Here is a 12,435-nt window from a genome sequence, read left to right as displayed (position 1 = left end):
GTTTGTGCTGTCCCATGTCACCACTCAAACCCATTTTCATTACTTAAAAATCTGCATGCACTTTACTTGGTTCTTAATTTTCATACAACTGGGTGAAAATGGACGTGACTGTGTTCAATAAGTGTTTGCGGTCGTGATGATTATATGAAGGCCAAGTGCAATCCTACGTAACTAACTGAGCAGGGCACAAACAAAAAAGGCTAAATGCTATATTTGTGAGAGGAATAAATCATCTTTAGGTGGAGATGGGGCAGGCTTCAGTAATGGCCAATCATTTCGGCTCTCCTCATCCCCATTACAAGCAACAACCATTTCATAATGGGCTGGGAGGGGAGTCGAGGCCAACTTCTCTAAAGAGAAAAGTGATCTTGGGAGGTGTGGAGTTCCAAAGCACAAACATAAATACAACCTCCTCTATATGTTATTAGGCCTGATGATGCCCCTTTTTCAAGTTTAATATCTGTTGTTAATTGTGGATCATAAATAGCCACAGCATTATGCTATTACAGCTCACAGTATTCTAAGATGCATGGTCGTACCTGTAAGTCACAGTGTTTGTTAAATGAAAAATATTGAGATCTAAAGAAACTGAAACAAAGAAAGGAGGAACCCTGAACGCTCAGCTTTTGACTGTATTTTAGCAGCTTTTTAAAACCAGTACCTATGGTTTAACTTACTGTAATCTATTTGATCTAGATTTTTAGTCTATCTTAATTTAATCTTAACTAAGCAAGGCACATGCTTTTTCCAGCTTAGCACTTCCAAGCCTAGAAGCTACAACTGCTGCAGTGTGACATTTTTTATATCAAACAGTCCCCGTTGCACTCAGACACAAAGTTGAGCAGCTCACTGTTGACTTGTTTGTTCAAAGTTTATTATTATTATTAAATGCGTTGCATGTCCAAATTGCACCACATTCGGTACTGTCTTTGGGTACCCTGCAATACATTCGACAAGTGAAGTTGATCAGATGAACAGTTGTTGGATACATAAAGGACACACATACAGTTTAACTTTTACATCTATTTTGTGGTATTTTGTTTGTTTTTACAATCTACACTTATTCTGTCTTATTATTGACTTATCAGTCATCTGTGAAACATGTTGAACTGCACTAACCTGTGTGAAAGGTCCAACACAAATAAAGTTTGACTGATTGATGACATTGATTCACTCAATTGGTCTCTACATCTTAATAGACAAAGGTTTCCTGACTACACAAAAGGTAATCCCAGTTAAATATATTGGCGTTTCACACTCATGGACACTGTAATTGCCCTCAGGAGAGTAACAGAAAGAAAGGTGGAATCCAAAAGGCATCCCTGGCAGGATTTCTAATCAATACATCAATCATGGCCTTTTACTCAGAGGAGCCTCTCTGGGGATAAGTGGATACTGATCTCAATTATTGTTTGTTATATTTTCAGACAGGTGATGCTTTGGGTTTCTATACACTTACTGTCCTTTCAGTTTACTGCAAAAATTCAGCCTGGACTTAAATTTCTGAAGAGAGAGATATTAAACATTGACAACAATCCCGGTCGGCTAAGAGGAAGCCGGGATATTTTACCTTTTGAACACAGAGTCATTGTATGTGACGGTTGCACTGACCATACTGTGTAAAATAACTAAAATGAAAAATAGTAGTTATCCAAAGTGATACATTTACAACTTACATGACCTCTTTAGTACAGTGATAGAAACCCATTAATAGCTAATATAATTGACAGGCTTGCAGACAATATTACTTAAATAAATAACCAGTGTGTATTTATGATTACATGATATGATGTTGCTGCATTTATATAGTAGCTCCAGACACCAAGATTACCATTCACATTCAGTAGAATATAAGCAGTTTGTGGCTTTTAATTCTGCCTTTCCTATGTTCAATTTCTGTCCATTTATAACATTAATTAAGTAAAGCACCACTCACCTGCAGATAATGACACGTCCGCGATGAAGGCTTGAGGTCTGTGTGCATCATGGTTTTCTCTAGGTTGAGCGATGACTTCCTATAGGCCTCTTTGGCCTGGCTGACTGTCAGTGTTGACCAGGAGCTCCTCTTCATGAATTTGCCCTCAGGCGCCATGGCCATGCTCTCACAGGCTGAGCACTTGACATCATTGTTACTCTTAGACGTCTTGAGTGACAGATCTCCAAAGTGGTGGCTGTGCATGGAATCTGGGTAGCAGTGACTGACATGTTCCCCGTGGTGCCGGGACATGACACTGGGTGTGCGGTAGGTGCTGTCACTATCAAGGTTGTCATCGGAGCTCCACCAGCCGCCAGAGCGGTGCTTGCGTTCTTTGCTCTTGCTCCTCTTGCTACCATGTTTGGTGGAGTGGTGGCCATGATGATGGTAACTCCCTGCTCCTACAATATCGCCTTTTGTGCCATTCATCTTGGATGATCCCTCCAGGGAGTGGGACTTTGTGAAGAGCTTCTGGACAGAATGAACAAGGTGTCTGATGCGGCCAGGACTCTCGCTACGTTGCTCAGTGGTGGTGGAGGTGCGCTGGTACTGTAATGTGTGGAAGCCATCGCGGTGTAGTGGCAGTTGCTTCTCAAACTGGTCTAATAGGTTAGCAGGAAGGCGGTTGCTCTTGGTGCCGGCATGGTGGGAGGAGGCCGCCGCCGCGGCTGCAGCAGCTGCAACGGCTGGAGAGGTGGCAGAGGCTGTGATGGCAGCGCAGTCATCCCTTGTGACTGAGTCATAATACTGAGAGCTGTAGTGCATTCTGGGAAAGGTGCTGCTTGAAATGTGTTCAGACGCAGCAGCTGGGGGCATCATGACAGGGGACATCATCATGCAGTCAGAGTGGATGGAGCTGCGTGGGGAGTAGCGGTGGTGGAAGTCCATGGGGCAGCTCTCTGTGGGGCTGAGCAGGTAGGACGTGTGGCGGGAGTCAGGGCCATGGTGAGCGTGAATGTCATGGACGTGGGGGTCGTAGTCCAAGCCATGGGGTAAAGGGATCTGGTGCTGGGAACGGCTGCCCGATAAGCCCTTCATGTTCCTGGCCGGAGGGAGGCGTCTGCCTTCATTGAACTTTCGAGACGGGGACCAAGGTGAAAACTTCTGGTCTGTTTCAGAGGAGAGGAATGAAAGAAAAAAATAAACAAGAAAAGAGCAAGTTAGAGAATGAATTGTTCAGAACAACTTTGAAATCGCTGTTGTGGTCTCCTTACAACAAGAATATGACAGTTATAATACTCCCATGGGATACCCTTGCATTTATCCTACAGTATGCTCTCAATTATAGGAAATCTCTTTATCTCAGACACACTAACATGTTATGCAAGTATATGTAAATATTTAATCCCCCCACAATATAAACCAAGGGGCCTGAAATGCAAATGAACACTCTTGCAATGGAGAGACCATGTTAAGTATTACATTTTGCAATACACATGAAAGTATAATGATCTAAGCATGACATTTCTTAATCACAGAGCTATGAAGTTATACAAGGACATTAACCTCCCTAATGAAATGTGAGTTAACCCATGATGTAAAAAAGATTTACTACTGAGACACCAGTGACCATTAATGATTAGTGGCATTACTATTTAACAAATGAATAGATTGCCTTTAGTTTAGATAGTAACGAAAAGGAGCAGCCAGAAATTGCAAACATACATTAACCTAGATGTGGCACCTGGAGCCTGAAAACGCTTTGGGAACTGGCTCTGTTAGACCTTTTCTAATCATTAGTTACTACTTTTTTCAAATAAAAGCCCCTGTTTGCTTGAGTTCATCAAGTTTACTTGTCAAGAAGACCAGTTTCCTAAACTTGCATGCCCCACAGCAATGTTATAATCTTGAAGAGAGCCCTTTTCCCTCAACAAATTGAGGTAACTCCCCTGGAATCAGTAATAAAAGTATTATTTATGAAGCCCTGTGGTGGTGAAGCAGTTGTTATTTGCTGTTTGCCCAATAATTTGGGAATACCTGTTTACATCACTAGGCGGTGATCACAAAGAGCAACAAATCTTGTAGGCCACTACTTGAAAGAGACTTTTAGATGAGAAAATTGAGTAGCTTCTATATGAGGATTTAAAAGTTCAGCATAACATTCATTTCAAAATTATCACTTCATAATCAGTTTTTCATAGTTCTTTTCTCAATTAAAGTATATTGGAATGATGTGGAAATTATGTTTGACTGTATGTAAATAATCTAAATAATCATTTAGCCAACAAATGAGTAGCTCCTTATTTAAATCCTAACTTGATGCCACAGTTGTCAGTTTGCACAGTAATCCAGTTTAAATGAATCAATTATTTCCCAACCCTCTTATTATAAATGAACCATTAATTTGGGATTTACCCATATTTATCATTGTTTTTCATCTCCTCTCACTGACCTATCAAGAAGACTCTCCAACAAAATGAGCAGCATTGTTAAAATAATCAGTCATCATGCTTAGCCTGCTGCATAACAATTACAGCCTACATCTTACCAGTATGAGATAAAAGCTGCAAGGTAAACAGGAAAGCAATGCTGAAGCGCCCTGTGTGTCTGCCATTCCCTTGTAATTAATTACTTTAAGTTCTCTGCAGCAGGAAACCCCAGTCTGGAACAGTGCACATCGTCTTACATAACATTTGGGATTTCTGATCTCACACACCATTTCAAAGGAGCCAGAAATAAAATGCACAGTTGTCATGGCAACCACTGCTGAAAACCTAGGAACTGTAATAGGATTTTCAAGGTTGTTTGGGGTGGATCCCTGTCTTTAAAAAAAAGGGGAAAAAGGCACATACACTACATAATGTGATACAGATGCTTGAGCTTGATTTGCCATAAAGGCTACTGTGCTTAGTGTATCATCATACATTTTGCTGCATTTTGTTGAGTCCAAATAAATGATGAATGTAGACAACCAAGACCTGACTACAAGTTTGATTAGCACTGTAATCAAGTTTCAGTTTAAATATCTGTCAGTGGGATACCCTGACCTCCATTTGAAATAAATGCAGGTTGAGCAATAAAACACTCCAATCACTAACCCCTAAAAATTAAAGATGTGTGCAATTGGTTGCGCTTTACCAACAGCTTTCTTCAGCTTTCATCACTGAGGGGATGTAATTATTGTTTTCATTTAATTTATTTCCTTGCCTTGCTTCACATTTCAGTATAACCACAGGAGAAGACAATAATACCCACTATTATATCTAGTCAAGGGTGTAATCAGACATATGTGATTAGTTTTCACATTTTATTCCTGTATTTTAGCAGAAGTTTTATATTTTAAGTTAATGTTAAAACACAGCACATGTGGCACTGCAAAGCATGAGTATAATGATCACTGATTAGTGAATACAGTACCATCCTTCTGTGGTTTTCACTCTTTCTCATTTTTATCATTATAGCTCTGTGTTGAGTCCCTCCTCACTATCTCTCAAATTCACTGCAATGAAATAGAAGACATCGACCAGTTGCTAAGGCAACAAAATGTGTCAAATTAAAGCTAACAATAGTAATGAATGCTTGCGTGTGTGTACATACACATGCAGTTCTCTGTTATGTACAGTTTAATGTGGGCTATTCCTAAGCAGTGATGAGGTCACTAGTCAGTGTGCTTGTAATTCTGATGATTTACAGTACAGTGAGACATTGTAGATACCAGCTTTAAACTCTGGCTGTCTATTTCAAGGTCTTCTACCCATTTTTTTCTACCCATTTTTCGTCAAAATATAAACATTCTGGCAGTGCAAGATATTACTGGGTACAACAGGTAGCGTGGAATTGGTTGCTCAATAACTCTTGAGATTATTATTGGCTAAACATCATAAATGTAGGAAAACCCAGAGATCAACATAAACATGTGTACCATCTAATGTAATCTAATACAGGATAGTTGTAACATAAATTAAGGTGATGAAGCATTTTGAATCCACAGCTTCAGGATTTAGCTTGCATTATATCTTACAGATGTTGATGTTTATAGTGTCAGTCCCCTGTTTATACAAACTGGAATCAGACATATTCTAATAATTGTGTACAGTATGGCTACATGCCAACATGAATATTATGAAATCCAAAATACAAGTTTTCAGAAGACAAAACATCTGTCTTCACCCACAGACTGGCATATCACTGTCAGCCTGATATCCATTTTCTCTCTACGATCACCCCAGGATTCTCATTACATAAATTCTCTCGAGGTGGTTTGAGTACTCCATAATCAGCTGTTTATAGAGTAATCTTTCAACCCAGATTGGTCTTTCCAGCTATCAACCAATTAATTTCAAGGTGAGTCAATTTGACATAAATAATTTTCCAGATAGAGAGACAGAAGGAAGAAAATAAACCACCAGGAAGATGCTAAAATGTTTTTTTAAACCAGTCATTTGGCAGAAGTAGATTATGGCTGCAGTGTAATTACGTCTTATTACTTTAGCATTACTCCTCCGTAGCTTCACAGATAGAGGCAATCCCAGCTAGTTTGTCTATTTGTTATCTTATACCGTATCGTCATTGCACATATTTGGCATTGTTATATTTAAAGGCATTGCATGCAGGTATTAGATTTTTTCAGTCAACAATACAAAAAATAATCTGTGGTTTGGTTGTGGTGTCATACTAGATCAGTGTGGCACCATGTGTTTGTGTTTTATACACTCAATACAATGGGTAAAAGGAATTAAGCACAGCAGGGAGCAAACACATCCCAAAAAAACCTGAAGGCACAAACAAAACAAGAGATCCACACACTCCTCTGATAGCACCTAACAAATTCAGAGCAATATTTCCACTTTTTTTTTTCAAGACTTGACAAATTGATTGGTCATTTTTGCATGAGAAGTGTGAAACAAAAATATGCAGTGTAAAATTGTGAGTACAAACTTAATATTCATGTGAAGCCACTTAAAAATACAATGAACTCTACTGCTCCTACTATTGACTGTTTGTTTCATGAAGCTCTGACAGTGAGACCTGCCACCTATCCACAGTGGGAGTACCAAGGTGGTGCAGTCAAGTTAAAGGGACTGCATATCACATAGCAACTTTATCTAGTCTGCCAACACAAACACACACTGACCGTCTGCCCGAGGAGGCTCGTGTCATCCAATATTTGCAACAGACTGTTCTGTAACTTGTACTAATACATAGTGGCTGCAGCAGTGCTCTCTGTGTGTGGGGGAGGTGACATCAAGACAGGGGATGCCCGCAGGCTCAACAAGCTGGTAAAAAAAAAAACTAGTTGTGTCATAGGGCTGAGTCTGGATACCCAGACAGGCAGCAGCAGGATGAGTTCCTGAGCTCTGTCTTGGACAACCAACCACCCACTCTCCCTACGATGAGCTGATACAACTTTGGAGCACCTTTAGCCTCTAGCTCTTCAGCCTGAGGTGATCCACGGACTGTTTCAAGTGGATATTTGAACAGAATTTCATCTGGACTCACTCTGATTCTACAACAGTGTGTGCTTCAGGCTTTAGGAAGGTGCTGAAGCCTTGTCGCCATCAAATCATGGCCTAACCTGAACTGGACTAGTCTGCACTTCTACTTAGTATAATCTTAGCTGTATTCTTCACTCAACCAGCTCATTTTTTACATGTCTTCTCTATGCATATCAGCCAGCACCTGCTCCTTCTTCATTACTACCACTAAGGTGCCCTTGAGCAACCACTTAACCTCCAACTGCTCAGTGACCAACAGATTGTTGGACTTGGCAGCTTTCAGATGTTAGTACGTGAATGCAAAGCAGAGCATTTTTTGGTCTGTTTTTGCTTGGATGAATATAGGTTAAAAAGCTAATAATGCATATTTGGACATCTGTGTGCACACATGCACCTACTGACAGTATAATCTGATTCATTTACTTGTGGTATGAGAGGAGATGTAAAGCCAGAGGCAAGGAGAAGAGGACATGTGGAGGGGGATTGATGGACTTTAGCAGGGAGAGAATTAAGCTACTGAAAGGCTTTGGAGAAAAGCAAGCAAGCTTGTTTCCATTTTGAGGAAGAGAACATTTCAGAAGATTACATTTCCAGTTGAGTAGATTACAGGCAGCCATAGTAAGTTCTTACACTATAGGAAAATACACCTTTTTATTCAGGTGGAAATCAATGCTGTATCTGAAATACATAATAAGATGTTTTTAAGTCATGATTCATTTAGATTTTTCTTAAACTAGACTATATGTTCTAAAAATGCAAATACTCTGTTGGTGATTTAAGAGCTCACATTGCAAGTACATGAAACATTGATGAGAGCTTTCCTGTATCACAGCTTATGCAACAGCTATTGTGGTGCATATCAACAGGCTATTTCCTCTGTACCTTAAATGTGCATCTGTCAGCACCTGATGCAGCCTGTAAATACTTTTTTTTTCTTTCTTTCTTCTTCTTCCTGACAAAGATTAGGCCTAGTGCGGAAGAGGAAAAAGAGAGAGAGGGGAAAGCCTCTCTGCTTGCTCTGCTCTCTGGGGCCAGTGTGCTTCTGGCTGTGAAGTTAAATCTCTGCCGCTATGCTACAGTCTGCTCCTGGCCAACATTTCCCAAGATGGTTGCATAACTTGGAATAAATGAGGCCTTCCTCCTCCACACCAATACACAGCTAGCTGATGCCACAGGGAAGAACAGAGCAACAGGCAGCCAAGCTGAAGATCATGAATCACACTGTCGAAAAATAATATCCATGAGATAATTTTTCAATCACCATTGAGCAAAAACATCCGTTCTTAATCAATGATTGTTACTCACCTGGATTGATCTTTAACCCTGACCTGTAAGTCTAAATCAAAGACTGACTTTGGGTGTTTAATGAGGAAAAACCACCATCCATCTGAAACACTATCATCATTCCCATGTGAGCATAAACAAGCTGGGAACTGATATGAACCTCAATCAGAAGTTGAGTTTGGCGGTGGTTCTTCTGTCTTCAGCCTCTCTATATTGTGCATACTGATGAGGTCAGTATGCTTCAAACTAAGTTCTTGTGGGGTCACTGAAGTGCATACCACCGCACTTTTCTGTCTAACATTTAAAAATTAAAAGATAACGTTTCATAACTGACAATCTGAAAAGCATTTGCCACACCATGAATGATAGGCCTTTGCCCTGCCTTTGAGTGAGTGTGGCTATGCAGACAAACTATAAACACTTTTGCCTTCGCATTTGGTTGGATGTCATACAAACTAGTTCTGTTAAATCTGTTTCATCAAAACATATTTGTTTCATGTGTATGAGTACAAAGTTATGGAACTAACTCTGCAGTTTAGAGCTGGTAATGATTTGATTTATATATAGGAAATAGCATCAGAGAGAAGTACTTTTTATATTTACTGGCATTACATAGCTAAAGCTTCTTCATGTTAATAAAGCTGTTAACTAGCAGCTCTGCAGAGACAACAGTTCTTAATACTAATGTGTTTTTGTTCATGCACACAGGGACAGCAGTGAGCATTATATAAGTGGAAAGAGTGTTAGACCTTGCAACTGAGACAAAATCATATTCAATTGGATGTAGCTTTGCAGCAGAAGCTGCATTTCACCTTTTGATTTCCACCCACTCCCTCCCACTGCTGCTGCTCTCTCCACGTCAGGCAGACACTTGCTGATGTTGTAGTGATGCCACACACCATGGGCACAGCTTCGGTCTCTTCTCTACGCCCTTCAGCGGAAGAAAATGCCAAATAGAGATCTTGTAGTCCATCCCTGCTCACTGTGCAGAAGCCTGTAAAGCCTCCCACACGACTTTGATTGAAGACAAAAGATTGTTCTTCCCCCAGAGTCTATGTGTATTTCTGCATACATGTACAGATCTTTATACTTATTGTACATGCAACCTGTTTACAATAAAGGGGAGATAATTGCACAACTTTCAAAGCAACCGCAAAAGCTCAGATCTAAAGTAGTCATGACAATATCATGATCTTAGGTCAGACCCACTGACAAATTTCCCCTTTCAGTCTTTGAGTTCCACTTTAAATCTAACCAGGTATGACACAGCAAGCCAACTCTATGGGAAGACCAGAAATGATCATCTCACATGGTTGGCATCCATCCCATATCAATAATTATAGGTTATTGAGATCAATATTTCCTTTTCTCTTGACATTTTTTACCAATTGTTCACATAGGGCTGCATTAATCTGCCAGTTATGTTCTTGATTAATCAATTCATAATGTGATTAATCAAATATCAGAAAATATCAACCATCCAGAGCTCATGGTGGTGTCTTTAGATTGTTTCTTTTGTCTGACCAACTGTCCAAAACCCAAAGAGATTCGACTTTCAGTAAATCATCACATTTGGGGAAGCTGGACCATGAAATATTTGAAAATGACTAAAGCAACTGTTCATTTACCAAAATATTAGTCAATTAATTTTTCTGTCGATTGACTAATTGTTTTAGCTCCACCATCATACTTTGTTTAAGGTGTAAATGATATCTAGTAGAGTCATAGTGGGCAGTTATAATTAGCTGGTGCTGCATTTCTCCTTTTTCAAGGTGCCAACAAATAAGCAATTCATCTTCAGTGAGAACCCTCATGTCAAGAAAAGACTACAACCTCTCCTGTTGTACCGATCCAATCATCTTCAGCTTGTAAATGTATTCAGCCATGTAGCTCATTAAGATTTCCATGTTGTCTATATTTACTGCAGGTGATGTGTCATAGAAAGCGTACATTTTAATGGCCTATTTGTTACACACGCTCTTTTTTTGCAAGACTTCCAGGTAACAGTAAAAGCTTAGTACTTTGAGGACAAAGATGGATGGTGCAAATTGAAAAATGTTTTTCTTCTTTCCTCGCTGCCAACATGTTCTGTCACGGTTCTGGAGAGGGTTTCCACATGTGGGAATTCAGAGGTGCACCACTCTCTTAATTAGGCTGTTTAGTCATGTACCACTCCATCTGTCTCACACCTACTGCAGCAGAGAAAGAGGAAGAGACAGAGACGGAGAGGGAGTGTAGGTTGGGGTGAGGGACAATTCATCCCCAATATCTGTACAGCCTGCACTAGATTGTTAGACAGTCAGAGAAGTTGAGCTTTAATGATAGGTAACCAAATGTGAAGCACATAAAATATGGAGGACAGACCCTCCCTCCTGATGGCTGTGGTAGATACAGATTAAAAGATCTTGCACACTGCTCAAGCAAACGGAGAGAGAAACGGCCATGAGTGGAGTCTACCAACAAGCCATAAAAAGGTAATAATTAGCAGCCAACCTAGCAACGCTTGTTAAGATAAACAATAGACAAGGAGACAAACATAAGTCTGTCTGCACCAATTCCAGGAGAAAAGATCACCGTCTACTGTAATTGTTATACTATTACTTCTATCATAAACAAGCACATACAGAAGGGTCGTCAATAATACATCTCCAAACTCTTCCAAAGTTCAGTTTATATAAAAATATATACATTTGTATACATCACACTAGCAATAAGGATTTACAGTCAGGTTATTGAGGTCACAATAGGGTGTTGTTGAGATGTCCAAGCCAGGTCACACCATTTGTCAAACACTAAGCTTGTTGCTGTGGCAACTGTGTTTTTATCGACACAGAGATGAAAGTCTGCCTTATGAAGCCAAACAGAAGGACGAGTACAGAGGAATTTTGATGAACTCAAAAGTAATAAAAAGTTAACACAATAATATGAGAAATTAAGTGGAAAGCTACACTCTACACAGTAAGTGTAATATTACAGTATCTCTCTTTATTTCATATAAAAGTCTGTCAGGGACCATACCGACAGATCAATAGAAGATCACAAAACTGAAACAAACCACCTTTCATCCGTGGTCCAGAACTTCTTTGACAAGCATTTGCTTTGCTCACACGAAATAAAAATAAAAGACAACACGTATTCCATCACATAACCACACAGAGACATCCCTAAATGTCAAAAAGAACCATAAAAATGAAATACACCTGTAACCGCTTCTTTAAAATTGAAAGATGTACACTGCATTTCATAAGGAAAGTTAGAAGTAGAAACTATGAAATCTGTATGATTTGACTGGCTGCCACATGGGAATACACTTCACTAAGTGCCTCATACATCTCCCAGTGTTGGTCTGAATAAAATGAATAATAATAATTTATATATGCACACATACACTGTATAGCAACATGGCAGTTTTGATCCAGCTCTCAGAGGTGTGGCTCACCTTTGAAAAAGAGCTGTGAAAAAACAAGATCACTGCACCAAAATAGTATCATGCAAGGATTGATTCCTTACACAAAGCAATGTTCCTGCAGCGTGGAATAAAATTGCAGAATGTTGTCAAAAGAATCAGCTTAATTTAGTGTGTCCAAGTCAAAGGAGTAAAACAGCCAAGTACAGTATGTTTTTACTGTATTTTAGTTTTTAGTCAAAAACAAATACAGAATACTTGATTGTGTATGACATCTTTTTGTTCTAAGATATTTAGTTTCCTTACTCAAATTAAAGCAAGAACAGCAATCAATA

At 39.5% G+C, this 12,435-nt stretch overlaps 1 protein-coding gene across 1 annotated transcript in view; it reads right to left on the bottom strand.

Annotated features, from left to right (window-relative positions):
- Positions 1–3,076, bottom strand: part of LOC128377091 (disks large-associated protein 2-like) — a 43,940-nt gene extending 40,864 nt beyond the window's left edge. The window contains exon 1 of the mRNA XM_053336981.1: positions 1,937–3,076. Coding sequence (XP_053192956.1) covers positions 1,937–3,013 — 1,077 coding nt within the window. The 5' untranslated portion in view covers positions 3,014–3,076. The remainder of the gene's footprint in view (positions 1–1,936) is intronic.
- Between the last annotated feature and the right edge of the window lie 9,359 nt (positions 3,077–12,435).

The sequence above is a fragment of the Scomber japonicus genome, chromosome 17 (genome assembly GCF_027409825.1).
Source record: "Scomber japonicus isolate fScoJap1 chromosome 17, fScoJap1.pri, whole genome shotgun sequence".
NCBI classification, from domain to species: Eukaryota; Metazoa; Chordata; class Actinopteri; order Scombriformes; family Scombridae; genus Scomber; species Scomber japonicus.
This window is presented reverse-complemented; position numbering and strand designations above follow the sequence as displayed.